This window comes from Adelges cooleyi, unplaced genomic scaffold, assembly GCF_023614345.1.
Source record: "Adelges cooleyi isolate 19-005CV unplaced genomic scaffold, UGA_ACOO_1.1 ACOO_flye_CR_arks_rails_tigmint_CR_PRNA_9, whole genome shotgun sequence".
Lineage (NCBI taxonomy): Eukaryota > Metazoa > Arthropoda > Insecta > Hemiptera > Adelgidae > Adelges > Adelges cooleyi.
The window spans coordinates 4,175,234-4,201,583 of NW_026096579.1; the positions used below are offsets into that span (position 1 = coordinate 4,175,234).

The following is a 26,350-nucleotide window of genomic DNA, read 5'->3' on the forward strand; positions in this document are numbered from 1 at the left end:
AACAAAAACGTCGATTGCACTACACCAACGCCGGCCAAACGACTTGCAAATTAATATTCATAAAAGCATTTTGAATGGTTCAGAGGATAACAACAACACAGAGGAAGGAGTAGATATTGTTGAAAATGATGTTATCTTTTTCTGCGTACGGCAAAATCCCATCGTTTTCAATTACTTCGATCGGGGAAAGCAATTTAATTCAGCATCTCTGATCAGCTCGAAGTGCACACCAGTGTTTGTTTTTTTTTTTTAACTTCCACGCGAATCAGAGAAAGTATTTTATTAAATAACGTACTTTCGCGAAAAACTCTCGGAAAAATACTTTGAGGGATCGATACAATTTCATTCATTACTTCGAATTCGCCATAAATTTGATGACCAAAATTTAACTTATTCGGCGTTTCTATTTATACTAACAAAACTAAACCTACGATTTTTCAACTTTCAATAATTTGATGTTCGGCAAAAGAGACACTCCGATTTGTAATACAAATGCGTCTACACGATTCCGAAGTGCCATGTTTGGATTGATAGAGTTAGTAGCTAATATAGTATCTATTGTATCGTTAACAGTACATATTACGGATACGGGGACGCGTTTAAATACATTTGTCACTTTTAATCGACTGCACTACACCGGGCCGAGGAAAAAGAACGTAGTTCTTTAGGTGATTTTTTAGCCCCGATCAAGATTTGGTTTTTTTTTTTTTGTGTATTTTAAAATTCAAATGCGTATGAAAAATCGTATCGTTCTTCTCAGTCGTGCATTTTTATTATCTACGTTGTTTTAACGGTACACGGACATTGCCCGTAAATCCGGATTAATTGCGCTCATTCCGTGAGAGTTCAACGAATAATCCAATTTTTATATTCGCCCAACTTTTTTTGCTACTTTCAAGTTGTGACATTAGTATTTTTTGTGTACACCACCGACAAACAGATAAATCATACAGTATACTATGTTAGTAACGTTTCGATTTCAAGATTTGTGTAAACAAACAAGTATTGTTTTTGTTATTTCTATAGAAAGCTAACGCGACTGTTGGAAGAGTAACGACGAATCAATATACCAAGTGAAGCGATTATTATTTGTTATTATTTTTTTTTTCGTTTTTATAGAACAGGAAGAGAGGGTGGCCTGAAGTAGGCGTATAACTTACAGAAATAAGTATACAGTTGCATACATTTTATACGGTCCGGTATAATGTAAGCGATTATTATAGTACAACCAACACGAAGGATAAACAACATACTTTGGTTGCGTGATCCATGAAGATATTAAGTACTCGAGTCGGTATATGGATATGTCAAGATAATTACACTGGCTTACAAAATAAAAAAATCGTGCAGCAGATGCCTCTAATTTTTTTATGTAAATTGGCTCGCTGTCCTCGAAAAACACATTAACGTTTTTTTCTTTAAATTGATTGATATGAAATGAAATTAAAAAAAAATTAGTTTTTTGCGGAGGTAATATCACATTTTAAAAAGCTAAAAGGTAGTGGAATACTTAAAAATAGTTTTACTTTTGTGTCAAAGAAACGTGAAAGAAATTTTTCTAACAATTAGCTATTGATAACGATAACCATAAAACAAACATACCCAAAAATTTATAATTTTTAATTAGATCATTAATCGCTTAGTATAGCATAAATTTATACAATAAAACAATACGTCATTGTACAACGAGTATTTTCTACTATACATGTGGAAACTAAAAAGAAGGATTTAATTTAAAAACCCTTACAATACTAGTTTTATTAATAATAAATGTGTTTTACCCTTTTTTTAAATTTACTAATTCCGATTTATCAGTCTGGTGATAAATTAGAGTGGTGTTTTGTCACCTACTTCAAGTTAGTCAAAATATTGATAGAGGCTTCTAGAAAAAACAATGCAGATGAAAATAATTTAAGAGAGAAACTGACTTTCTGCCAGTGGGTACCTAATTAATAACGGGCAGAGCTTGGTAGTAATCATTTTAATAACACTTCGCCAACAGCCTCTTTTGTAAACTCTTGTCAAGCCAAGTTGTATGGAGGAAAAAAATATAAAATTAACCCTCTTAATATTCTTATAAAAAAAGACGTAAGCTTTTAAAGAACCTTAAAAATAATACACTGCGACTACAATCTACATTCTACATAGTATCAAATTACATTTTATGGCTATTAAACGATAAAATAAAATTAGAAACTCATTTTCATACATAGAACAACGGACGTTATATTTTTGGTTTAAATTAAAAATAACAAGATTTTTATCGTTTTGCTTTACTAAGGCAGCTCTTAGGAGTTTAGGACTTCAGTAATGGCATAATAGTATTGCACAATAAATGATAATTACGGTCCAAAGTCATGCGCGTTATTGCTTTAAAGGATTATGGACGTAAATTTAAACTGTTTTTTGTAAATAATTTAAGAGTTAAACTGAATTAAAAAAATCTGGATTATAAAGCATTTATGACTGGTTGTAGATAGTAAATATTTATATTATAGTCGATTTACCGGGTTAAAAACACACTTGTAGTCAACCCGATATTAGTGATCTGTGAAACTGAGGTAATACCGTTTGTCTATCAGATAATTTCATCTTAAAACTCTTGTATACAAATAAGCATAATATTATAAGACTTAAACTAATTAGTTCAGTAATAAATTTAAAAAAAACGAAATAACTTTAAAAATAAAATTACAAAAACAAAATATCCGTGTACATATTTATACATTTTAAATTAAGTATAGTTAATATTTTCTTTGACGGTCTATAAAAAAAGAAACGAAATATTTTGTTTCCTATAAACCAGTCGCAAAAAACCTATTTTAAAAATCCTGACACACTACATTTCTACATCGTCAAACATTGTAGAAAGAGAGGAGGGACTGGTTCTGTGGTATCTATGTACTTCGGCGGGTTTTATTACCACCATAAAATACATCAATTTGTACACACCATTGACATTGCACTGTTCATTAAACAGCTTAAACTTATAATATTATACTTACACGATATTTTACCATTATAGGAGAACAACCAGCAGCCGTACACGACGGCAATTCAGCTCCATTGGTCTGCTGCCTAGCCGGATGGTGGCTACTGACCTTGTGCTGTCTGGCGCTATCCAGTTGATTCGTCGAAGGATCCAATGAAAAAAGAACAACCGACATGTCGACCAGCCCTATCAAATTCGCAGCGATCATGCAGCATCAAGTCCACGGTTAACAACATTGTAAATTTGCTTTAATATTATATAATAATATTTATCAGTAGGTGATATACATATACAATATATTATCATACCATAACATAGTTTTATCGTTTAATGTAAGAGCGAGTCAAAAAACAACACTACACTGAGTATGCCAGGTCCTTCCCGTATAGCCCATGTCCATTGCGTTAAATCGAAAATTGACAAGTTTTTTTTCGCCAAAATTAAACTTCCTATTGTAAAATATTTCAGTGTTGTTTTATAAACCAAACCCCCGTGTCTCTTTTTCCTTCAATTGACCACTTAAAATGTTACCAAGTAGCAATACACCACCCTCTCCCCTTGACGTTATTGTACTGTTATAAAAACTATTAATATGTAATATTTTAAAAATTGTAATTGAACGTTAATATATTATAATATTAAGTAAAATTATTGGTACATATTAATTTTATTTGTTACGTTTAAGGAGACTGACTCGTTGACGGTTCAAAACTTTTTTATTATAATATGTAAGCTTTAACACATGTACCTAAACCTAAAAAAATCTAGTAGTTAAACAGTTCCAACATCTAAATGGACTAATAATATTATTCATAAATTAAACTTCTAGTCCAACAAACTGCGACGTTTCAAAAATATCCAATCGTTTGTTTACGTACATAAAACTTTCCAGTTTTAAGATTTAAATTTGTGTAAATCATTGTTCTCATAAGTTCATAGTTTGTGGTTATTGTTATTGTGTAATAATATTTCTAAAATCAATTTTATAAAAGATATACATGTATTAGCAAATAATTTTAAATATATTGTTATAACAACGATTTGTACAGTTTTGATTTGTCGCAATTTTTAATTAGGTCATGTATAACCTTACACTACATTTAATGACTTTCCAATTACAGTAATAATAGATAATAGTTGGTCCCAGGATAACATTAAAAATATCTATTTACCAATATGATACATTTCTTATGGATTTAAAAAAATTATGTGTAATAGTTTAAAAACTATTACACAAATTTAAAAATCAGATATGTCTACAATTTAATTTTGACAGAACAATGAATATTTAAACACTTCAATAGCTGTTGTTCTGGGTCATTGCTTACATAAACAAAAGTTATAAGCATCGCAGGAAAACAGCTTTAATTGTACTGTTGTAAACATAAAACATTATTGTTTATCTACCTGCTGCACAAAAAGGTAAAATGGAGGGTAGATAATCAATGGGTTCAATAAGAAATAAATAATTTAGGGTAGGTATGATATAAATTTAAAAAAAATTTTAAGTAAAAAGTTTGCATTGTGTATACTACATTGTACAAAAACTAGAAAAATCCAATAAAATAAAAGTCCAAGTTTTAGATTCTTGAAATTTCAAAAGTAATCCAAGTCACGATAAATTCAACCACGAGGCTGAAAAATTAAAAGATCCAAAAATAATCGAAATTATAATAATAAAAATGTTATTCTGATAAAAAATAATAAAAATGGCAGAATTATTCTTTGATTTATTTACCCTTACAAAATTACTAAAAGTTAAAACATAGGTCTTTCTGGTTTCTGGGTGACCTTGGCGGTGTACAAAAAATAAATGTATCAAACCTATACTTCAACAGTTGCTAATTATTTCTGCATGATTCATCCATTAATTTTTGTAATTTTTAACTTACACCTGTTTTATTCTGTTTATTTAGAACGTCACTTCTAAATAAACCTTACTCTTGGTCGATTTGTCGCAAAACTATTTATTAAAAAACTATCAAGTAATTTAACTAACTCTTCAATAGTGAAACGAAAAACATAGTGAACGAAAAAACAACCTTTGATTTTTTTTATTGTCTTAAACACTGATTTTTAAAGAAGTATCAAGGTGGTTTACGCTCCAGAGTTATTTACTTTGGGTATTTCGCCGACAACTATTTTCCATAGACAGTCGAACAGACAAGCATTAAAGTTACCTGGTAGCCTTATCAGTATTTCCGTTATTCAAAACCATCTTCTGTTACAGGAACCCTTCCATTCCACCATTACTAGTTTTACACCCTCAAAGATTTACTTAATACCCCAAGGTGTTCAAATACTGAAAGTTTTGAATATTTAATTTATATTAAAATCTTTACTATGGATTTAAAAGTATTTTTATGTTTGGCTAACGAATCGCATACTTCTATGCAAGATTTCAGTTTACCGAACCGATAGATTAGCAATTGCATACTTATACTCCACAATGAATATGAGTTGAGTTAAACAGTTAAATTGTTTGACGTATCTTATAAAAAAATATATAAATATATAAGCCGGAACAAACTATTAAGTTTGTATTTTCTTCAAGTACGCCATAATTAATAATCGTATCACTGATACACTGTTTTATTTTATGCCACAAAAATACTAATGAAAAATTAAAAACAATAAATTTGATTTCCATAAGATGTCTAAAACACACGAAAAGAAAATTATAATTAAAGTTCATAAGCCTATAAAACATTACATTACATTTATACTAAAGTCAGACTCTGTGGCATGTAATGACTTTATATTATATTTTCAATTATTTCTATTACAAGTCTTAAAAAAAAGTATAATGAAAAAAAAAACTGTAATATACATGTAACTACTTATTATTTATTATAAATATATAAATAGATTCTTTATTTAAATTCAATTAAACTAAAAAACTGTTTAATTATAATTATCTATTGATATTAATACCGTGAGGATAATTTTACAGGTTTTAAGAATCCATAATATTGATAAAATCAACTTTATGATCTTAGCCATATTGATTGCCATACTAAACACTCAGATTATACCATAAATAATAAGTCCATTACATTTTCCCATGACTGTGATTTTTAGTAGACATAAATGAACTGGAAATTTTGTCAAAATATTTTTTACAATATGCTTTTATTTTCCAGATATCTTACAATAATTATAAAAAAAACTATTTATACGCTATTAAAAATTATGATAGGAATCAAAGCATGTACGCCGTATGTCTCGTCAGGTTGAATTGTGGCACATTTGATAATATTGTATTAGTATCTACAATTCTAAAAAACTAACATTTTCATTCATTTTTAGGGGAAAATAAAATCTATCCTTTAATTTTTCTTTTTGTGCATAAAAAAAAAATTAAATACTACAAAAACCTATGTAGAATTATGGAAAACTTTGTTATTAAATAAAAGCATTAAATTGTAAAGAAATTTGTATATACTATATTATTAACCTAAATTTATATAATATTATTGTAAGCAAATACGAACTGTTTTGTTTATAAAAATGATTTCTTCCAAATTTTTTTATTTTATCTACTAATTAAAATTAATAACATTAAATGTTGTAAGGAAAAATTGATTATATATATTGTTGTACAATTTTACTTTTCTGGATATAAGTAAAATTTAAATGCTAAAAATATTGTTGTTTTAGTTAAAACAAAAATAAAAAATGTATAATTATGAAATTTCAAATTTATTGAACGAAACCTAATAATGTAAAATTAATATCTACGATCACGACGTCCACCACCTCCTCCTCCTCCTCCTCCTCCACCACCACCACCTCCACCTCCGCCTCCTCCTCCTCCTCCACCACCTCCACGGTGATGACCATGTCTTGGGGAAGGTGAACGTGTTCGGCGAGTTCCAACATGATCACGAGATCGACTACGGGAACGGTGTTTACGTGATCGGCGACTATAAAGGTATTTTCTTAATTCACGTGATATTGGCTTAAGGTGCATAAAATTACAGAATCCACTACGAGTACACTCTCTGAAATCAATATAAATTGTATTTTAACATTAATACAACAAATTATCACTACAATAGTTGTTTAACTATTCTCACCCCATTTCATATTGACGGCAACATGCCTCTCGAAAATCAGTTACAGGACTTAGTTCAGCATAGACTGGTCGGCCACCAAACCAACGATTGTTTAAATCATTTACTGCAGCTTCCGCATGTTCCTCTCGACGAAACTAAATTTATAAAAATGAAAATATTATATTCCTTCTACTTATATACATATATAAGGCTGCGGGGGAAAAAGATCAATATCAATTTTTTTTTGAAAATGAGATTTTGGTATCAAATTATTTGTATTGATGTATTGTATCTTTTATGCGCTCGAACCAGGGAAAAAAACAGATTAGTCGAGAGTAACGACCACCAGAAGTTTAGGTATACAGGCAAAATGTATTACGTTTTGAAATTAAAAACATGATTTTTTCAGAATGTTAAAAAATTGACATTGATCTTTTTTCCCCGCAGCCCTTCATATATGATCATTGATCATGTTAAATTATTATATAATGAATAATAATTTTGCTTGTTAAAAGGCCATAAGTGATAAGATTTTTAGGTTAAGTATCTATGATAAGAGAAATTGATGAATTTTCCCCAACTTCAATATAAATGTCATGTTGACTATTTGTGAGTTATACATCAACGGTGGAGAGGAATGTATGCCATATGATTACGGATTGTTAGAGTTGCTACTCAAATAAATAGATCCACAGGGAAAAAGTTATTGTGACTTTCAACTCATAAAAAAAAAACACATTATTGTAAAATAATGTGTTAAATGTGTAATACCTTTTAAGCTAACACATAAAAGCCAAAGGATTATTTAAATAATATTTTGTTTTAAACTTACTTTTATATAAACATTTCCAACAAGATGATCTCCTAGATTGTCACAAACATTCATTTCTTCAATTTCGCCATACTAAACAATAAAAAACAGTTAAATGATTTGACTTTAGAAAATTTAATTTGCAATAGTTAACTATATTATTTATTTGATAACAATTCATAATATATTTACCATTAATGTATTATTATCTATTCGTAATACTACTTCAATAAGTCATGTTATCTCTAAATCATAGGTTTAATTTTGAATGAGTTTAAACTCTTTTAAATTAAACTTAACTATTATGGATCGTTTAATAGATTATGATAAATTATAAGTAAAAAAAATTGGAAATTTTCATTGTTTTTATTTCAATGTAAAGTACAAAACGGATATGAAATATCTAAATTTATTTTTGAATAAAAATTAATATCCTTAATATCCTTTTTGCAAATACATTTGGGTAAAAAATTCCTATTATTTCATAAAAGTATAACATAATGAAAGGATTATTAATTAGGAATTTACTTTATAGACTGTACTGTACTGATAGGTAGCCTAAAACTTAATCATTAATTTGCATACCTTATCTTCACATTCAACAAACACATCTTCAAAGAAATTATCATAATGTTCTTGCATCTCTTCATCGGTTACATTAGAAACCACTGAAATAATAATAATATAATTGTACAAATAAATTATTAAATTAAAACTAAATCCATTACTATTAAAAAAGAAACTACTAATATTTTAAAGCTAACGGATATGTACTTGAATATTACTTAATTAAAACACTATAATATGGTATCTAAATGCTTTTTTACCGACATTATTAAATATCATAAGTATATATATAAATGAATAAGCTTAATAACTTTAAATCAATTTATATATTCTATTTAATAATTTTATTTATTTATTCTATGTTTTGTAGCTGGTAAACTAATACCAGAAGACATAGAAAAACGAGCTGCGTATTTTTAATACAGGTTCTTAGATGGTAGGAGCAATAGATCTCGAAAAAAATGAACATTAATAATTGTTGTGATTTGTTGGAGTTCTTGGAGAAGCATGCGTATCGAACATTAGTTTAAATACACTGTTGCATGGTTTAATTGGAACTTCAGTTTTTTTAGAAACAGCTTAAAAAATGATACCGTTGAATATATAAAACAATAATTATACTTACAATGTGATCCATCTGCTGATTTTGCTGAGTTTTGAGGATTAACGTATAAGTTTTGCAATAGTACAGTCTAAAATATAGAATAAAAGATTTATATTACGTTGTTAACTAATATTTTATAAATCTAAGTATAATAATTAATTTAATCAAACACCACCTAAATTTAGAATTATTTATATAAACATTGATTAAATTATAAAAAATTGTGATATTTTTAACAATGTGATTTAAGAAATAGAAGCATACTTGACTGAACGTAGGCTTATTGTGTATTCTTGAACAGCGATCTCCGTGGCGGCAGGCACCAATCTTAAAGTAAAATGAGCAGTTGACCCTAAAGAATAATAATTAATAACATAAAACATAAGTGTTTAAAACTATTCAAACGTATAAAGAAATAAGACTAATCACGCAACAAAATGTATAACACGACAAAATATTTAATTTACAGCAAAACACTTAAACAGCTAAGCGAGCCGGTACTTACTTATCTTTTTCGGTACCGAATATTGACGCCAGGTACTCGGCCATAACGGATTATATTTATGAGACTACTATAATCGTCGATTAATTGAACACATAACACAAAAATTTTAATAAAAGATGTTTTTGATGTTGATGAATTTTAACATGCAAAAATGAAAATAACTAGTAAACACTAAACATAGACAGCCCGCATCGCCGAGCTCTAAAATACGGTAATACGAAAAAAAATGAATCTAACTTCAGTTCATGCTGCATATAGTAAAATTGTCGGCTATTTGTTGATATAGAAGTTAGCTCCAGCGTTTTAGCCGTAAACCACGCATTATCATGGAAGAGAAAGTATGAAAAAACTTTGGTGATTTTAATGGATTTCATCAATAATAATATTGTAAACATCGTATATCTCTAGTCCTCGTAGTAAACACAATATACCGTTATCAAACAACGTGATAACAGGAAAATCTTAGTTTGTAACTTTACGTTTTAACTTCTTGTTCTTTACTCTTGACGTCTGTTGAAACTGAGTTATTATTTTTAAATATTCTAATGTATGGTCTGTTATTAAAATATATTATTTAGAATAAATTTACCTTTTCATTCCAATATGCAACTCAGTGATATAAATCTTATAAACAACCAATAACTTATATCGTAATTGCAACAATTATATTATGTCTGGTAATTTAGTAGAACGGTTTTAATATATTAAGAACCTAAATATTTCTAAACTGTGTAAAAAAGAAAACAAACAAACTATTACAGGGTCAAGAAGGTACGGAGGAGCTGGCTCCTCTTATTCATCATACGGTCCTCCGGTTCCTGATCGTTGGCTTAGATGTCCTCGTAAATCATTTACGCCAGTTACAGATAAGTTTCTGGCATTGAAAACACCTTTAGACAGCAAATATGATGAGAAAGTACCTATTCAATATAGATTCAATATAGAAATGTTGTTTTTATCACTATCTAATATGAAGGTATAACTGGTTTTCAATCAATAAACTTTCAATAATAAGTGAATGTTCATTTGTTGTGTTTGGGATAACTGTATATTTTACTATAAAAATCCTTATTGAACAGTTATTACAAACCTAAGTACTCAATAATATTATATCACTATCAATAATATACAAATTAGAAAGGACAATAGAAGGACAATATCCTTTCATCTAGGCGCATCACTTTTATTAAAATATACTTCTGACAAGTTCTCAAGTTAGCAATTATGATATGCATTATAATATTATCACCTATTCAGGCAAGTTATTACAGGGGATCAGTCACCAAGCTCTTTATTCTTTTGTAACAATGTTTCTTTATTTAATTTTTTAATGATACCTAATTTTTCGATTTACCAATATTTAACTTTTTACTTCTTCTATGAAACAACTATGACATTAATGACAATGTCTGTAAACTTAGGCCATGAGATCAATGTCAATTTTTTTGAAAATGAGATTTTGGTATCAAATTATTTGTATTGACGTATTATATCTTTTATATGCGCTCAAACCAGTGAAAAAAATAGATTAGTCGAGAGCAACGACGGCCGGAAGTTTAAGCATACAGGCAAAATGTATTACGTTTTGAAATTAAAAACATGTTTTTCTCTAAATGAAAAAAAATTGACATTGATCTTTTTTCCCCGCAACCCTTCAATTAGTTTTGGAGGGAGGTAAAACAATTTTTTTTTAATTGAAATCATATTGTATAACAACTTTATGCAAAAAAAAAATTAGTGGGAGTGGGCAGATGTTCCTTGGCTTTAGTGGTTAGCCCCGAAGGGATCCCCTACGACTGCGAACCGACTAGTAGCACTGGGTGCTAATTGGGGGCCGGAGAAGGTGTGTCACAAGAAGAAGTGACCTGTCAGAAGGCCACTTGTCGATGGGCTCTACGTCGCGTTAGTCGTTTTTTACGACAGGAGCGAAGACCTTGGTAGTATTCTTTCTCCCCTAACCACAAAGATAAATGGGAGTGGGCAGGTGGCCATTTCTTTCCCAGACAGTTGTCTACTCAGAAGAACAAACCACCAGTAGCCGAGATTCAAACCAGTGACCGTGTGTTAGTACCACCTTGTCTCACTTCGCCACGCACCTGCCCCTATTTTTTAATATACAATTGTTTAATAACAAAAACATTTTAAGATACTTATTTACCAAATACAAGCATAAAATTGTTTGCTTGTTTTATATTTTCATGAACCTTTTTAAGAAATTACTAAATTATTAATGATTCACAACTATATATTTATATTTATATAATGTTTGTACATTTTTATTATTTTCTCCTAGATAAATTTAGGTTTATGGATTGATTTGACTAAAACTAGTCGTTTTTATGATAAGTCTGAAATTGAAAAGATGGAGTGTACTTATGTTAAGATTCCTTGTGCTGGCCACGAACAACCTCCAACACGTGAACAAGCACAGTTATTTGTAGATATTTGTTCAAAGTTTATTTCAAAAAATCCTTTAAAAAGTATTGGTAAGTAATTTAATAGTCTTTATAACACGATTTAAAACCGTTTTATAATACATTTTATTACTAAATAACTATATATACTTTGTAAATTATACGCATATTTTGTAATATCTATACTATAAAAAACCTGATACATTTATTTATGGTTATGGATATGATATTATACAGGTTGGTCCATTTAACATAAACCAACAATCTTCCTAAATAATTATTCCTAAAGTTATTAATGATAGTTTAGATCAAAGAAGAGGTGCAGAAAATGTTTAAAAAAGTTTATTTTTATTAGTTATTTAGTTTCAATTAATAATTAATAATAACTTACTAAAAATGAATATTAAATGTAAATATATTTACTTTGTTTACATGATTTTTTTTTATTACAGGTGTGCATTGTACACATGGATTTAATAGAACTGGTTTCATGATAGCTACTTATTTAATTGAAGTATTAGATTTTGATGTCACTAGTGCTTTAGCTCAATTTGCTGCTGCTCGGTAAGAACATAATGTGTGAAACATTATATGGCAATAAACTATTAGTTACTGTAGAAAACTAAAAATGTTCATTTAAACTTATAGACCTCCGGGTATATATAAGCAAGATTACATTGTTGAACTATTTCAACGTTACTCAGACGAAGAACCTATATTAGCTCCAGAATTACCTGATTGGTGTATAGGTAATAATTATTATCTTATTTGAAAACTAATTGATTTGTTTAGTCATAATTTTGGATTAAAACTAAATCTAATAAAAAAAAAAGAATAGTTTTTACACATTTGTAATCATAATAACATGACATATATAATACAGTTAAACTAAATTATTTTAGAAACTGAAGAAGAAATTCATCAATCAAAAAATGAATCTACATCAAGATATAAACGTGATAACCAAGATTCAAATGATAGAAAAGACCATGAAAAGTATAGAGTACAATTTGTTTTTTATGTATTCTTTGTTATAACTCTAATTGTGTTAAATTTGTTTTAGTTATAACAAACGAGGTCGACGTGGTGAAATTAATAATAAAAATCCAGTATTTATGGAAGGTGTTTCTGGTGTTACTGCAATCCTTGATCAACCTAAATTGAGTACTATCCAGAGAAAAGTTCAAGATCTCTGTAATTGGAAAAAGTAAATAATGTAAATATTTTTAAATAAAGCAAATTGTTAAATAATGTTATACTTTCGAAATTAAGATCTGGATTTCCGGGTTCTCAACCAGTTTCCATGGATATTAATAACATGAAGTTACTGCATACAAAACCATATCGAGTAACATGGAAAGCCGATGGCACTAGGTAATTGTTTTGAGTTATTAGTTCAATTTGTAGTAATTTTATCAGTTTTATAATTGTTTGTACATGGTGACCACACATAAATAAGAAAAACTTTAATATTATTATACTGAAATATTAAAGATTTTATGTATTTTTGACCCCTTGGTAAGAGTCAGCATGACAATGAAAAATAACTATTTAATTAAAAAGTAGTAATTGTAACAAAATAGTTTTTATACAACACTGCCCTTAATTCTCTCTTTACAGTTAATAATTTTAAGGTATATAAAGAAATTATGTATTTAAGTACATATATTTATATAAGTATAATAAGTACTATAAGTTATATAAGTACTTATAATATCCGTACCTCAGAGCAAAAGTGTATTTAAACAATTTCCCAGTTTTTTTTGTTCACCTATATTCAAACTTTCCTTCTAGAGCAAAATAATATCTTCTTTATATCACATGTATTAGGTCCACATTTTTGCTGGGTGTATAGATTTATATATATAAATAATATACATACCCCTAGTATTGAGTTGGCACACATTGGCAGATTGGTTATTTATAGAGTATTACATTATAACATTATACTCAATAAATAAAATTAGTATTATATGTTTATAGGTATATGATGTTTATTCAAGCAGAAAATGAAGTATATTTTATCGATAGAGACAATAGTGTGTTTGAAGTAGTTGACCTTAAATTTTTTCACCGTAAAAATCTTGATCATCATTTAAAAGATACTTTGCTGGACGGAGTGAGTATAATTTAAAAAAATAAATTGTATAAAAACATTCAAGATTATTCACAAAAACTTAACGCTGAAATAATGTTATTATAGGAAATGATTATAGACAAAGTCGACAATCAAAATTTTCCACGATATTTAGTATATGATGTGGTTGCATTCGAAGGCTATGATATAGGTAATCAGCCATTTTGGCCAAACAGGCTAAAGTTGATTGAAGTAAGTAGTTGTATTTTAAAATATCATTAACTGATGTATTAGAATAATCACTGATCGAGTTTATGTTATTAATTAATTAATATTTTTTCAGATTGATATAATTAAGCCGAGACACCAAGCAATTGTAAGTGGACGATTAGACAAAACTCGGGAACCATTTAGTATTAGATTAAAACAATTCTACGATATCACTGCTTCTGATAAGTTACTTGGAAATTTCAGCAAAAATTTATCACATGAACCTGATGGTCTAATATTTCAACCATCGTCTGATGTAAGCTAAAACTAGTTTTATAGATAATATAATTAATGATACAAAAATATCAAAATCCTATAACGTTCTTTATTGATCATATGTATCACCAGTGCTCGAATTAGAAAAATAAAAGTGGAGGGGGGCGTTTTTAGTTTAAAATAAACGAGCGTACCCGGCATTTTTTTACCCCTAAAAACCAATACTTATAAAAATTAGTAGGAGTACACTACAATTTCTGAACAAATTGTTGGGGGTACTCAATCTCCCATCAAACCTGTTAAGAAAAAAAAAAGTATCCGTAACTCAAGATTCATAGTAAACTTTGAAGTAGGCGTATTATGTATTATTATTGAAACTTTTAGAAAACTTGATATTATTTAAATTCATTAATTTACTTAAAGAAATAATTAAATTCATATTTTTTTATTATTTTTATTTAGCCTTATGTTGCCGGTACCTGCCCAGAAGTACTAAAATGGAAACCTTTGGAGTTAAATTCTGTCGATTTCAAGCTTAAAATTGTCACTGAAGGAGGAACTGGGTGATTGTTATTTCTAATATATCAAATATATTCTTTTTGGAATGTGGATAGCTAATACATCTGTTTTTAATGTAAAGCATGTTAGAATCGAAAGTTGGATATTTGTATGTGGGTGGCAAACACGAGCCATTCGCTAGAATAAAGTATAATAAGGAATTGAAAAATATGGATGGTAAAATAATTGAATGTAAATTTGACAATGGAAATTGGAAATTCATGCGAGAACGTACAGACAAATCATTTCCAAATGCTTTTAAAACAGCTATAGGTAATTAATTTGCGACCATTTTAGTTGTTAACTATATTACAAATAATGTGTATTTTATTTCTTTTAGCTATTTGTCATAGCATTGAACAACCTGTAACTAAGGAAATTCTTTTGAAGTGTATACAACGTGTGCCTCACCATTAAAAGTGATCTAATTTTTTTTTTTTTTTGACAGTAATTTTTTAAGACTGTAAAATAAGTTCTGTCGTGTTAAACTTATTTGTATATATTTTTCCTTTATATTAATTATTGTTGTATGTTTTATATTATAAATTAAAATTTAATAAAACACATGGCGTATCACTTTTGTATATTTTATCAAATGTAAAATTTAAAATATGTGACATTAAAAAAATAATAATGTTATTAGTATGACATTTTTAACATTTTTCAAATAATGTTACCTAATCTGCTTTAATACAATTTCAATGAAAAATATTTTTATCAAACAATGTATTCGATTGATCAAGTGATAAATAGACAACTTAATGATCACAAAATCCATTTTTCGAAGATGAGTAATTTCACCTTATCCATAGATATTTAAAAGACTGACAAACGGAAACACGACAAAACGTCGCCGGACAAAAAATCGACAAAACGTCGTCGGATAAAAAATCGACAAAACGCCGCCGGACAAAACGCCGCCCCTAAAAAAACCGCCTCTCAGTAGTGCCAACACTAACAATACTTGTATACAATATACGATTATTAATGGTGTTAGTTGTGCTGCCAGCATGACATATTATTAAGGAGTAATTATTAGCTAACGACTCAAACGAGGCTGTTTTTAAAAAATATTTCCAGATGGCATTTTGAAAGAGACAAAAAGTCCGAACGTATATTTTTCACCACCAAAAAAACGATATTTTATTATCTCTAGAAAACTGTTTACCTATTATTGAACTGTTATCTTTGTTTATTTTATAAATGCGTGTAGGTATCACCTATAATCTATATATTTTTTAGTACGTATTGCTAAGTGTATAGGTACAAAATGGAAGTTAATGTTTTAAAGTTGCCGCGCCGGATGAATTACCTGCCAAATATACCTTCTTAGGTACGAAAGTATACACAGCCCTGTTTTACTTCGTATATTTGTTATTCTTTATTAGTATTAAGTAAAATTATATTATTATTTATTAAAAAATGGTCTTAACAATGGCGGTTCTAAAAAAAAATATGAAATAACATTTAACCACTTTTTGTATCCATTGCATTTTTTTTTATAAATATATTCATTTAAAAGTATTCCCATTTTTGCGTATATATTAGTTTTAAATTTTTAACATAAGAACATTGAGAAAATTAAAAAGTAAGGGGAAAAAAATGACTAATTAGTTCTTGTGCGTGTACATTTTGTTTTTGTTAAGTCAGTCGGCCGAATGGACTTGGGAACAAGGAGAAAACTAGAACTAAAATGGGTATGGAATGACTCGCATGCATTGATGGTTAAAAATGGCTCTTCTGATGCTTGAGCCATATTTCAGGTGGATACTGACTTCTTCACACTATAATAATCTACTAAATAATTCGCAAACGTGTCACTCTTTCGTCGTCGGGCTTAGATATCATTAAAAAATGTATAAAATACTCAGATACACTGTTATGAACCCCTGAAATATTTAGTATTAATTAGAGTAGTATATAAGTTATATTAATATTTCGCAATTGGAGCAACAGGTATCATGCGTAGACGCGGTCGGCCTAAAAGAATGTGTCTATTATTTTAAAACCGGGGCAAATCTATAGTATCTAATTACAGACCAAAAGCAAAAATCGTTCCAATTCCTAAGCTTTTAGAAAAACTCATAATGTCCACTTTCGCACAGACATTTAAAAATACCTTAGACTCCAATCGACATGGTTTTTTATCTGGCAGGTCGACTGACACTAATTAGATTTGTTTTCTATCTAACTTAATAAAATCTACGGAAATTGGCCTTCAAGTAGACGTTATATATATATATACTGATTTTAGTAAGGTGTTCGACTCTGTTAACCATTCAATCCTTATTTCTAAACTTAAATCCATAGGCATCTCTGATCCTCTTCGATCCTGGTTTAGCTCTTACCTGTCAAACAGATGTCAACAAGTTAAAGTAAACGACCATCTATCCTCACGTTTTCCTACTACCTCTGGAGTTCCCCAAGGCGGTCACATTTCTCCTCTCCTATTCCTTATTTTTATTATGGACATTGTTATACACAGTTAGATTAATATAAATAATAATATTCGCTGATGTTTGTTATGAAACCCAAATTACACGAATGACAAGTTGTGCCGGTGTAGCACTGGCGTATGGTAGACAATTTCACCATATGTTGCATGGAGTTTGTTTGGTCAACACTAGGCGTGTCTGAATAATTAAAAGCAGGAGACAACTCATTTTCTTTTTGGCCGTGTGGTCATATCTTATCATTGTGCCTTAGTCAGAACCATCATTTAAAACTACTTTATGAGTATTATGACTAATATTATCAGTAATTGTACCCTTCTGCCAATTTTCACCTGTTTTTCTGTAATCTTTAACTAACACACCATCCTCCTTATCTAAATTTAAGTCTCTTTTACCCCCGTTTTTTATTTGTGTTACTTGATTATTAATAACTACTTCGTTGGTGTTTGGTATTAATAAATCAAATAGTGTTTGTGTCGAATGACCCAACATGAGTTGAGCGGGAGATTCGTGTGTTGTCGGGTGAGAAGGGACTCCTGTTAAATGCCTAATATCTAGTTTTTTACAGGCGTGAAAAGGCGTGCATTCGGGCTTTATTTCAACGTCGGACTTGTTTCATGCTATAAAGAAGATGGCCGTCATATGTCTGATGTAATTTTTAAAAAATGAAATGGCACTCATTTACATATCATAAAATATTAATAAAATGTTTGTACATCTAAAATATACTGAGTTATGTCTATCTATTTTTGACCCTATTCGTTGGCAGCGGGGGCACGCTGCACCTTAACTATCGATTCATTGTTTTTCACAAACGCGTCGTACGCAAACACACGGTGAACGACACTCCACTGCGCTATAGTGATAACTAAATGACATCTGACGGATCGAATGAGCTTATCTAGACCTGCCTACTCCCATTCAATGTTGAGAAAAACCCATCTATTTTTGTCCCTATTTCCGTGGCCCACCCTGTATTATATTGTATTAAACTTATATATATATACATTATAATAAAAATGTACGATTGTGTTAAATGAAAGCGACATCCATGTATGTTTATCCGAGGCCAAATAGCGAGCGAGTGCTAAAACACTCGGATATCTGCCGTCCTCATTATCAATACTAATTCCACATGCTGACAAGAAACCTCGTCATGGCAATTTATGCAATTTGGTAAAAGTGGTAGAAACCCTAAAATGTTAATATTCCCGTGATTGTATTGATTCGGACGCTGTTTGCATTTCATACCGATGACGAGAAGCTGGACGCAGCTTACATGTAGGTACTAACCTTTTTCCACTTGATAAAAACTCGGGCGCAGTTTACACATACGTTTTTTAAACCAAATTATAAACGAGGCGCGGTTTACGTATGCCCAAAAACTCAATAGATAATCGTTTTCTTGCACCCGGCCTTAAAGGTGCGCGTCCACAAGTCCGCATCGGACGGATTTTAGTGTGCTATAGCCAATACTGGAAAAATTGCACATCCGATTGATACGACCCGTCCGATGCGGACATATGGACGCTTACCTTAACACGTAAAGATTGTCAGCTGGCCCTGGACAAGCGGAGTTGTGTGTGCGACCGTTTCCCTAAGTATGACAATGAAATATTTTTGAAATTCATACGTACGGATTGTAACCACCGAGAGCAGCAATAGTCAACCAGGTAGGCACAACCGAACCCCGCCACAAATCCGCCGGCCGCATACAATTTAAGTGACATCATGTTTCACAAAATCGAGTATGTTGCTGAGACGTGATGACGAATAACGAAAAACTGAATACTGTTATAAGAATAACGAAAAACTGAATACTGTTATAAGAATAACGTAAAACTGAATTCTGTTATATAATAATAAATAACAACCAATAATACCTAACAATGATTTAAAAAGCCATTATTATTATTTATTCTATTCGGATAGCTTTTAATCAGCTGTTAAAATTCCGAGCTTTTTAAAAACCCAAAAATGTTTTTTTTAATACATTTCATAACCAATACTTTTTAATGTCTATACAAATGACCAGACCATTATGGGAACTACTCGTCGTTTCCTGAATGCCGACGATTTAGCGACAACTGCGCAGGGGAAAACTTTCAGTAAAGTGGAACACACACTCGCACATGCGCTGGAGAAATTGGACAGATTGTATACACAGAACTCACTAAAACCCAACCGAGCAAATAAGCAAATAAGTGTATTCCAGCACAACCAAAATAGGTTATTTTTTGTTCGCGGCTTTTGGCGATTTAAATAAAAATTGTAACATTTGAATTTAAAAAACTAGTAAACGAGTAAAACAACATTTTTTTTTACTATGTAATAGTCATAATATGTCATAAGTTTAATTAATCATTAACGTGTATTAATAGTCCTACAACTTTACAGGTTGAATTCTAAAATAGTGCAATTATACAAAACAAATGTGTAATTCAATCATCTGTACGAGAAGTATAATAAATGATGTAAAACATAAAAATAAATAACATTTATATTCGCAATTTGAAGAATATCCGTCACGCCTTTACTGTGACCTGCCCTTGTTAGAAAATGGCTGCTGTTTTTCGTTTACACAATAGCGTTCAATCAGCCAATCAGAAGGTCCCATTTGAGCGCACGCACGTGATAGGCGGGTGTGCGCCATTTTGTACGACAAAATTTAATGTTAGGTATAAATTCAGGGTTGGACTAGCTCACCGGACATCTCAGTTTATAAACGTTGGGCCTCCTTGTTCAAAAGTTGTATTCAATGATTCAGTAAGTGAATAATTCGATTTTTTTTAGTAATTACATTAATTTGACGGTGTTTAATATTTTGATGTAATATAAGGATGAACCGACAGACATACATACAGGCTGACATTACTGGACTGGACAATTTTCATCCTGTTAATTCAATAGAAATATTAAACATTCCAGTAAGTAAATGAATTAACAGTTTTATAATTTATTTGAATTTAATTGTTTAAAAAATAAAATGTTTACCTATACGATCAGTCAAAATTCAAGGGCTCACCAGAAAAAACAGACATGTCTATTTTTTTATAACAACATTTTAATTATTATGAATTATACAAAAACTTTAACTAGATACTCGACAACATATATATATATATATATATATATATATATTAGTATTATACAATTATTTGTTTAAATAACATAAAATCAACAAATTTTAAATAACCTTCGGTCACTCGGCCGGACAAGTGGAACGTGACGAAAGTCTTCGTGGCGAATAGTTGTGGTTCAGAACCGAAGAAAACCCTTTTTTTTTTGCATTTTCTTAATTATTTTTGAGACTTCTTAACGGGTACAATAGGTGAACGTCACAAAGCTCGGTGTTTTCTATGTTTTTATTAGTTTATACATTTATCGGAGTTGCTTTTCTTTATTATAATGAAATATATAAATAAATGTGCCTCCGCAATGAGCAATAATTAAGCAATTTTTAACAGTAAAAGTACATTCAGTACAAAACTGAACGATCCAAAGATTTTGAAATTTTTTATTAGCCTATACTCGGTCAATATGTCCTATTTTAAAAACACAATTAAGTGTTTAAATAGCATAAAATCAACAAATGTAAAATAACCTTCAGTGTGAAATCGCGAAGATTAAAGAACGAGTGACAGTAGATCAGAAGAGCATTTTTTGTTAATTTTTTTTTTTTAAGACTTTTTAACGGGCACTCGAGTGGGCACCGTATGAAATGCGATATCTGCAATAATAATCCAAATTTGCCTCTTTCCAAAGACAAAAATCCTATTTATTCGAGTCGTGTTCGGAATAGTAAATGCAGCTAAATTGTCTACATCCAGCCGTGTACCGGATAATAAATCCTTTTGGGGTTCTCTAATGGGATTTGTCGGGCAGCACGGGGTAGGAATTGTTTACAACAGTAATTAGGGTCGACGACGTGCTTGCTAAATCAATATTCGAAAATGTTTTCATATTATATAGTCATAATTCATATATCTATTTGAATAGGTATCGTTTGGTATGAACGACCAAAGCAAATTAGACAACGAATCAATACTGGACAATACTGCATTCCAACCCATATACCGGACATTTTTCAATTCAGTTTTTTTTAAAAATATTATACCTAAAATATTGTAATTTTATACGTGGAAGCAAATGAGCTGAAGAGAGAGAGAGAGAGAGTGAGAAGGAGGGATAAACAGGGATATTGATAGCAACGTAAAAAAAGGAAACGATCCGGAAAATATTAAACCGGAATGGGGCGAGACCATAAAATAAAGGTCTACAAAAGTTAGATAAGGGCAGATCATGACCGAGTCGTGCATTCGGAATACATTATATTGTTTGTTTAATCTCTCGAATATAGAGTGCACTCTTATCTTGTCAGTGTTTTAAATATGTTATATTTTGTTAGTTTGTCCTATCTCATAATATTCTAGTTTAAAGCCACCTTGACCGAATTCTCTGGCTTAAAGACGGCGTACCCGCGACATTTATGCATTTACTTGAAAATAAATAAGAAAAAGTTCAATTTTGTCAAATTTTTTTTGTTATATTACTTGTCCACCCTCTGATTGGAATTCGTTTTATTAGTTACCACGTTCAATCGTTCTGAATGCATTTTTTTTTTTTTTTTCAATGGAGTTTTTTTTTTGACATGGACATGTCTTATGGCAGGGGTCGTTCACAGTGCTGACGTCATTAAGTATATATATATATATATATATATATATATATATATATTTCTTCTGTCCGTGTGTAAGTATGCAAACTCCTCTCGATTAATGACTTCAATATTTTTTTTTTATTTTTTTATGTCAACTTTTTTTGAGTGAAGTTAAACGGTTCCACGTTAAATACCCAAACAGTTACCCATTAAAGTGAATATGTCTTAGTGGCGTAACGGTTAACACTTTGAACTAATAATCAAGAGGTTTCGGGTTCGAATCAAGTCAGGCAAAACTACCTATTTTGTATTTTTTTAATTTTTTAATTTATATTTCAACGGTTAGAAACATTTGAAGCCTCAAAAAAAATCAATTTAACTTGACCTATCGGCTTCTAGACAAAAAAAAAATCTATTATCGTCAGCGGATTTATATTACACAATTTTTTCTTTCTCTTTAGAAGAATAACTACAGTGATCCGATCAGCCTAATACGCCGGCAAAGATAACAGATATGGACATAGGTTTTAAGTACTCATGAGCTCGACAAAACAAAAAAAACTCCCCGTCGACCGGCACCCCGTACCGGTAAAACGGCGTTTAACGACACCAAAGCACTGTGTAATATTATATAAAGCCGTGACAAGACGTGACAGCGTTTCTCGGTGATGTCAAAAAAAAAAAATGAGTTGGCCGTCGAAACGACTTTGCCCTTAAAAAAAAACGTCACAAAAAACCCGTACCTATCGTCGCTCAAAATCCAAAAAGCCTTCAAGTACTTAAGGGCAAAGACTACGATGGTTTTATGTTGTAAGACTTGGTGGTGATAGAGTTTTTCATTTTTTTTTTTTTGAGAAAACATGTACGGCAATGGTCGATTGTACCCCATATGTTACGGCCCCACTAACAATAAACGCGATTTTTCGCCATTACCCTTTGTCTTAGGGTCACCAGCCCTTTACATTAAGGTTCTGGCGCGATTCAGACAGGTCGCCGACGTCAAAATGGCATAAAAATCCACTCCTTGACCGAAAACCCGCCAAAACCAAAAAACTTACCCGGCCGCCGGCGGCCGTTGCTATGCAAAATAACAAAGCCTAAAAATTACTAATTTTCAAATGAAAATGGGAGTTTTCCCGGATTTCTCAGCCGCTAGGGCGTATAGAAGGCCGCTCGATCCCTCGTTAGATCCACGAGATCACGGTCTGTCCGACGATGCCAGGCGCGCGAAGAAACAGCGGTTGTTAGCGCCGCGATTTGCCACTAAAACTACTGCGCTTAACCACGGCGTACTCTGCTAGTTTCGCGTCTTCCGCCGGTCTCAGGGCCTCGGCCTGATGTTGCTTAATGTTGCCTACAAAATGTTGTCTTACTGGCCCCACTCGACGGTGTCGAGCCACGGACAAAGGAAAGATCTCAGGGGACGACAAATGCATGTATATGCTAGTCGAAGGGTTTGATATAATATGTGCTACAGCTTGTGTCTACGGTATGTGTCTATTTTTCCAATCGTAAATCCATCGGTTCAGCACTAATTACTCGGTCGACAGCAATATGCACCTGTGTAGGTAATAACAGCTGTTGTTAGGCTTTTAGTTATTAGGCTTTTGTGCTGGCCGATTTCAGTATTAACATTACTCGTTAGCGACCTCGAGTAAACAACCAATGTTTCACCAGACGTCGAACAGACACGCAACGCGAAACATATTTTTTTGTTGTTACGAGTCATTCCAAGTCATTCCAAGTCATTTCAAGTCATTCCAAGTCATTCCAAGTCATTCCAAGTCATTCCAAGTTCACCGAAGTTCACCGAAGTCTTTAAAGGATGTATGAATACATTGCAGCGGCAATAGCGGGCGGCGTCGTGACCGGCGCTGGTTTTCTCTATTACAATGTAAGTATCGACAGTCCAGTAAACCTACCCTAATGCCTCGGTGCTTCCTTAAATAATAATAATAATTATAACTATAAACAGAGGAAATGCGCCGCAAAGTACGCCGCGGAGTATGAGAGATTGCGTCGTGAGCACGCAAGAGAAATCGACAACTTAAACAACGAATGGGCGCGAGTGCTTTCAAATAGCAATGACGCAATGAGAAAGCTGCATGAAGAAAAAGATAAGCTACAGTCAAGTTACAATGATGTAGTAAACAAAATGCGAATGCTGCAGCATGAAAACGAAAAGCTCGAATCGATACGTCAAAACCTGCAGGCAAAAAAAGAAAATCTAGAATCAAGTTATGACGACGTAGTAAACCAAATTCAAATGCTACTGGCGGAAAAAGAAAAGCTAGAATCGATGTGTCAAAAGCTACAAGCGGAAAAAGAAAAGCTAGAATCGATGTGTCAAAAGCTGCAGGGAGAAAATTCTAAGCTAGAATCAAATAACGCAGACATACTAAACCAAATTCAAAAGCTGCGGGGCGAAAAAGAATTGCTAGAATCGATATTTCAAAAGCTGCAGGGAGAAAAAAAAATGTTAGAATCGATATGGCAAAAGCTGCAGGGAGCAAATGAAAAGCTACAATCCAACTACGACGAAATATTAAACAAATTGGAAAAACTGCAGAAAGAAAAAGAGAATCTTGAGTCAAAGTACAACGACATAGTAAACAAATACCAAGTACTGCAGAAAGAAATGAAAAAAAGAGAATCGGCACACTTGGGCGAGATGGAGATAAAGACAGACGAGCTAAACGATTTAAAGTTCAAATTAGGGAAAAAAACGCATCGCTTAAATTGCACCCAAACGGCATTGTACCAGCTCGAAAATGGTCCCCGCCGCCGCCCTAGGAACGTGCAGATGGCCAATAAAGGCGGTAAGTGAAAATACAAATAATAGCAGTTTTTTTTTTTTTAGGGACTATAACACACGCCTCGCAATTAATCTAACTACTACCCCTTGATGATTTCAGTGAGCGTTGAGTTATGTAATCATAGACCAACCAATTGACAACCGGTTGTTCGCACTCGGTTGCTCGCACTCGGACGAGCACACTGCTTTTGGGCGTCGACGATGTCAAGCTTTAAGTTATCCATAGTATTAATATGTTTGTGACGATTTTAACGAAATTCTTGATCTGTTTGAAAGGCCAGTTGCTTATGAAATATGACATGGTTCAAACGTCGGCCGCGGCTTCGCACGGTGGCACGGGGATGCGACAGGTGGATTTTCAACGACTCTGCCCCCGCACGGATCCGGCTGAGCTTGAGCACGATGGCTTGGGTCGTGTCGACTTTGAGGGCATCCGGCGATTGCGGCGACATAGACCTGCGCATCTCCGGAAAACGTCTGGCTGGGCCGATTAACGTGATCTCTGCGAGAGATAAACACGTGCCCTCGAGCCGTTCGTGCGGAACGTCCGTCGTGGCGCCGTCATGCTGGAACCAAACGTCGTCCGCGTCCTCGTGGTTGATGAGAAAAAACTGGTTATCAATGGTCTCGACAATAGAGTGCGTAACTGATGATAAACGATTTTTTTTTTAGCCATACGGTCGTAGACTACGTGTGGTTTCGGCGGACGCCACGGCGGAAGTTCCCGGAGTTGCGGGTGTATGCTGCCAGACATCACCGATGACCTCGCAGTCAACCCGACCCGTGCCACCGCTCGTTCAGCCGGATCTATGCGGCAGACTCGTGGAAATCCGCCCCAGCGGCGGCGGACGTTTCAACGATGACATATTTGAAGAAAAAAAACGGCCACAAGAATTTCGTTAAGATTGTGTTTTTTATTTATTCAATGTACAGCTTATAAAAATGTAAAAATATTCTAAAAATACCAATGTAAAAATGTGTTAAATAAACCATGTATAACTGTATATACTTGTTATTATTGAGAAGTTCTTGCACGGGGCCTACCGTACATTATAATTTATGAGTATTATTGTACAAAAAAAAAAATATGCCTAATTATTACTGCATAGCAATTAATAGGAGGTAAAATGTTAGCTCGACGGTCGAATATGACTATTTATTATTGAAGATTTCAGTTTACATAACATGATAGATAATAAGATTAATTAATATCATAGTTAATGTGTAGGTAGATATTATATATTGTATTAATGTATTAATTATTAGATATAAACATAGGTGCAATTAAGGAGGGGAAGCTTAGAGGGTCGTACTGTTTATGTATTAACACATCTGCTTATAAAAATGTTT

General features: G+C 31.7%; 3 protein-coding genes across 3 annotated transcripts in view; 2 read left to right on the plus strand and 1 right to left on the minus strand.

The window, feature by feature from the left end:
- Positions 1 to 3,931, plus strand: part of LOC126846657 (zwei Ig domain protein zig-8-like) — a 157,376-nt gene extending 153,445 nt beyond the window's left edge. Inside the window, exon 8 of the mRNA XM_050586363.1 lies at positions 3,026 to 3,931. Coding sequence (XP_050442320.1) covers positions 3,026 to 3,129 — 104 coding nt within the window. The 3' untranslated portion in view covers positions 3,130 to 3,931. The remainder of the gene's footprint in view (positions 1 to 3,025) is intronic.
- Positions 3,932 to 5,665: 1,734 nt separating this feature from the next.
- LOC126846250 (splicing factor U2af 38 kDa subunit) lies at positions 5,666 to 9,750 on the minus strand. Its single transcript, XM_050585526.1, has 7 exons — positions 9,538 to 9,750; positions 9,297 to 9,384; positions 9,054 to 9,120; positions 8,447 to 8,529; positions 7,883 to 7,954; positions 7,072 to 7,205; positions 5,666 to 6,996 (listed from the first exon to the last, which is right to left on the minus strand). The coding sequence occupies exons 1-7, from the start codon at positions 9,579 to 9,581 to the stop codon at positions 6,723 to 6,725; spliced, it is 762 nt and encodes a 253-aa protein (XP_050441483.1). The 5' UTR covers positions 9,582 to 9,750; the 3' UTR covers positions 5,666 to 6,722.
- Positions 9,751 to 9,996: 246 nt separating this feature from the next.
- LOC126846293 (mRNA-capping enzyme-like) lies at positions 9,997 to 15,610 on the plus strand. The gene is made up of 14 exons (XM_050585585.1): positions 9,997 to 10,214; positions 10,299 to 10,513; positions 11,831 to 12,023; positions 12,404 to 12,515; positions 12,600 to 12,700; positions 12,854 to 12,947; positions 13,015 to 13,158; positions 13,224 to 13,325; positions 13,935 to 14,070; positions 14,155 to 14,280; positions 14,372 to 14,554; positions 14,977 to 15,077; positions 15,155 to 15,345; positions 15,413 to 15,610. Exons 1-14 carry the CDS (start codon positions 10,208 to 10,210, stop codon positions 15,487 to 15,489), a joined length of 1,782 nt encoding a protein of 593 aa, XP_050441542.1. The 5' UTR covers positions 9,997 to 10,207; the 3' UTR covers positions 15,490 to 15,610.
- The last annotated feature ends 10,740 nt before the right edge of the window (positions 15,611 to 26,350 follow it).

What these genes read in the sequence shown, in the direction of transcription:
- LOC126846250 (XM_050585526.1), bottom strand. Translation starts at nt 9,581, where the DNA reads ATGGCCGAGTACCTGGCGTCAATATTCGGTACCGAAAAAGATAA. An exon ending in TTCGGTACCGAAAAAGATAA is followed by an intron (nt 9,385 to 9,537) that starts GTAAGTACCGGC and finishes ATTATTCTTTAG; the next exon opens with GGTCAACTGCTCATTTTACT. An exon ending in TGCCGTCAATATGAAATGGG is followed by an intron (nt 6,997 to 7,071) that starts GTGAGAATAGTT and finishes TATTGATTTCAG; the next exon opens with AGAGTGTACTCGTAGTGGAT.
- LOC126846293 (XM_050585585.1), top strand. An exon ending in TATCACTATCTAATATGAAG is followed by an intron (nt 10,514 to 11,830) that starts GTATAACTGGTT and finishes ATTTTCTCCTAG; the next exon opens with ATAAATTTAGGTTTATGGAT. An exon ending in GATCTCTGTAATTGGAAAAA is followed by an intron (nt 13,159 to 13,223) that starts GTAAATAATGTA and finishes TTCGAAATTAAG; the next exon opens with ATCTGGATTTCCGGGTTCTC.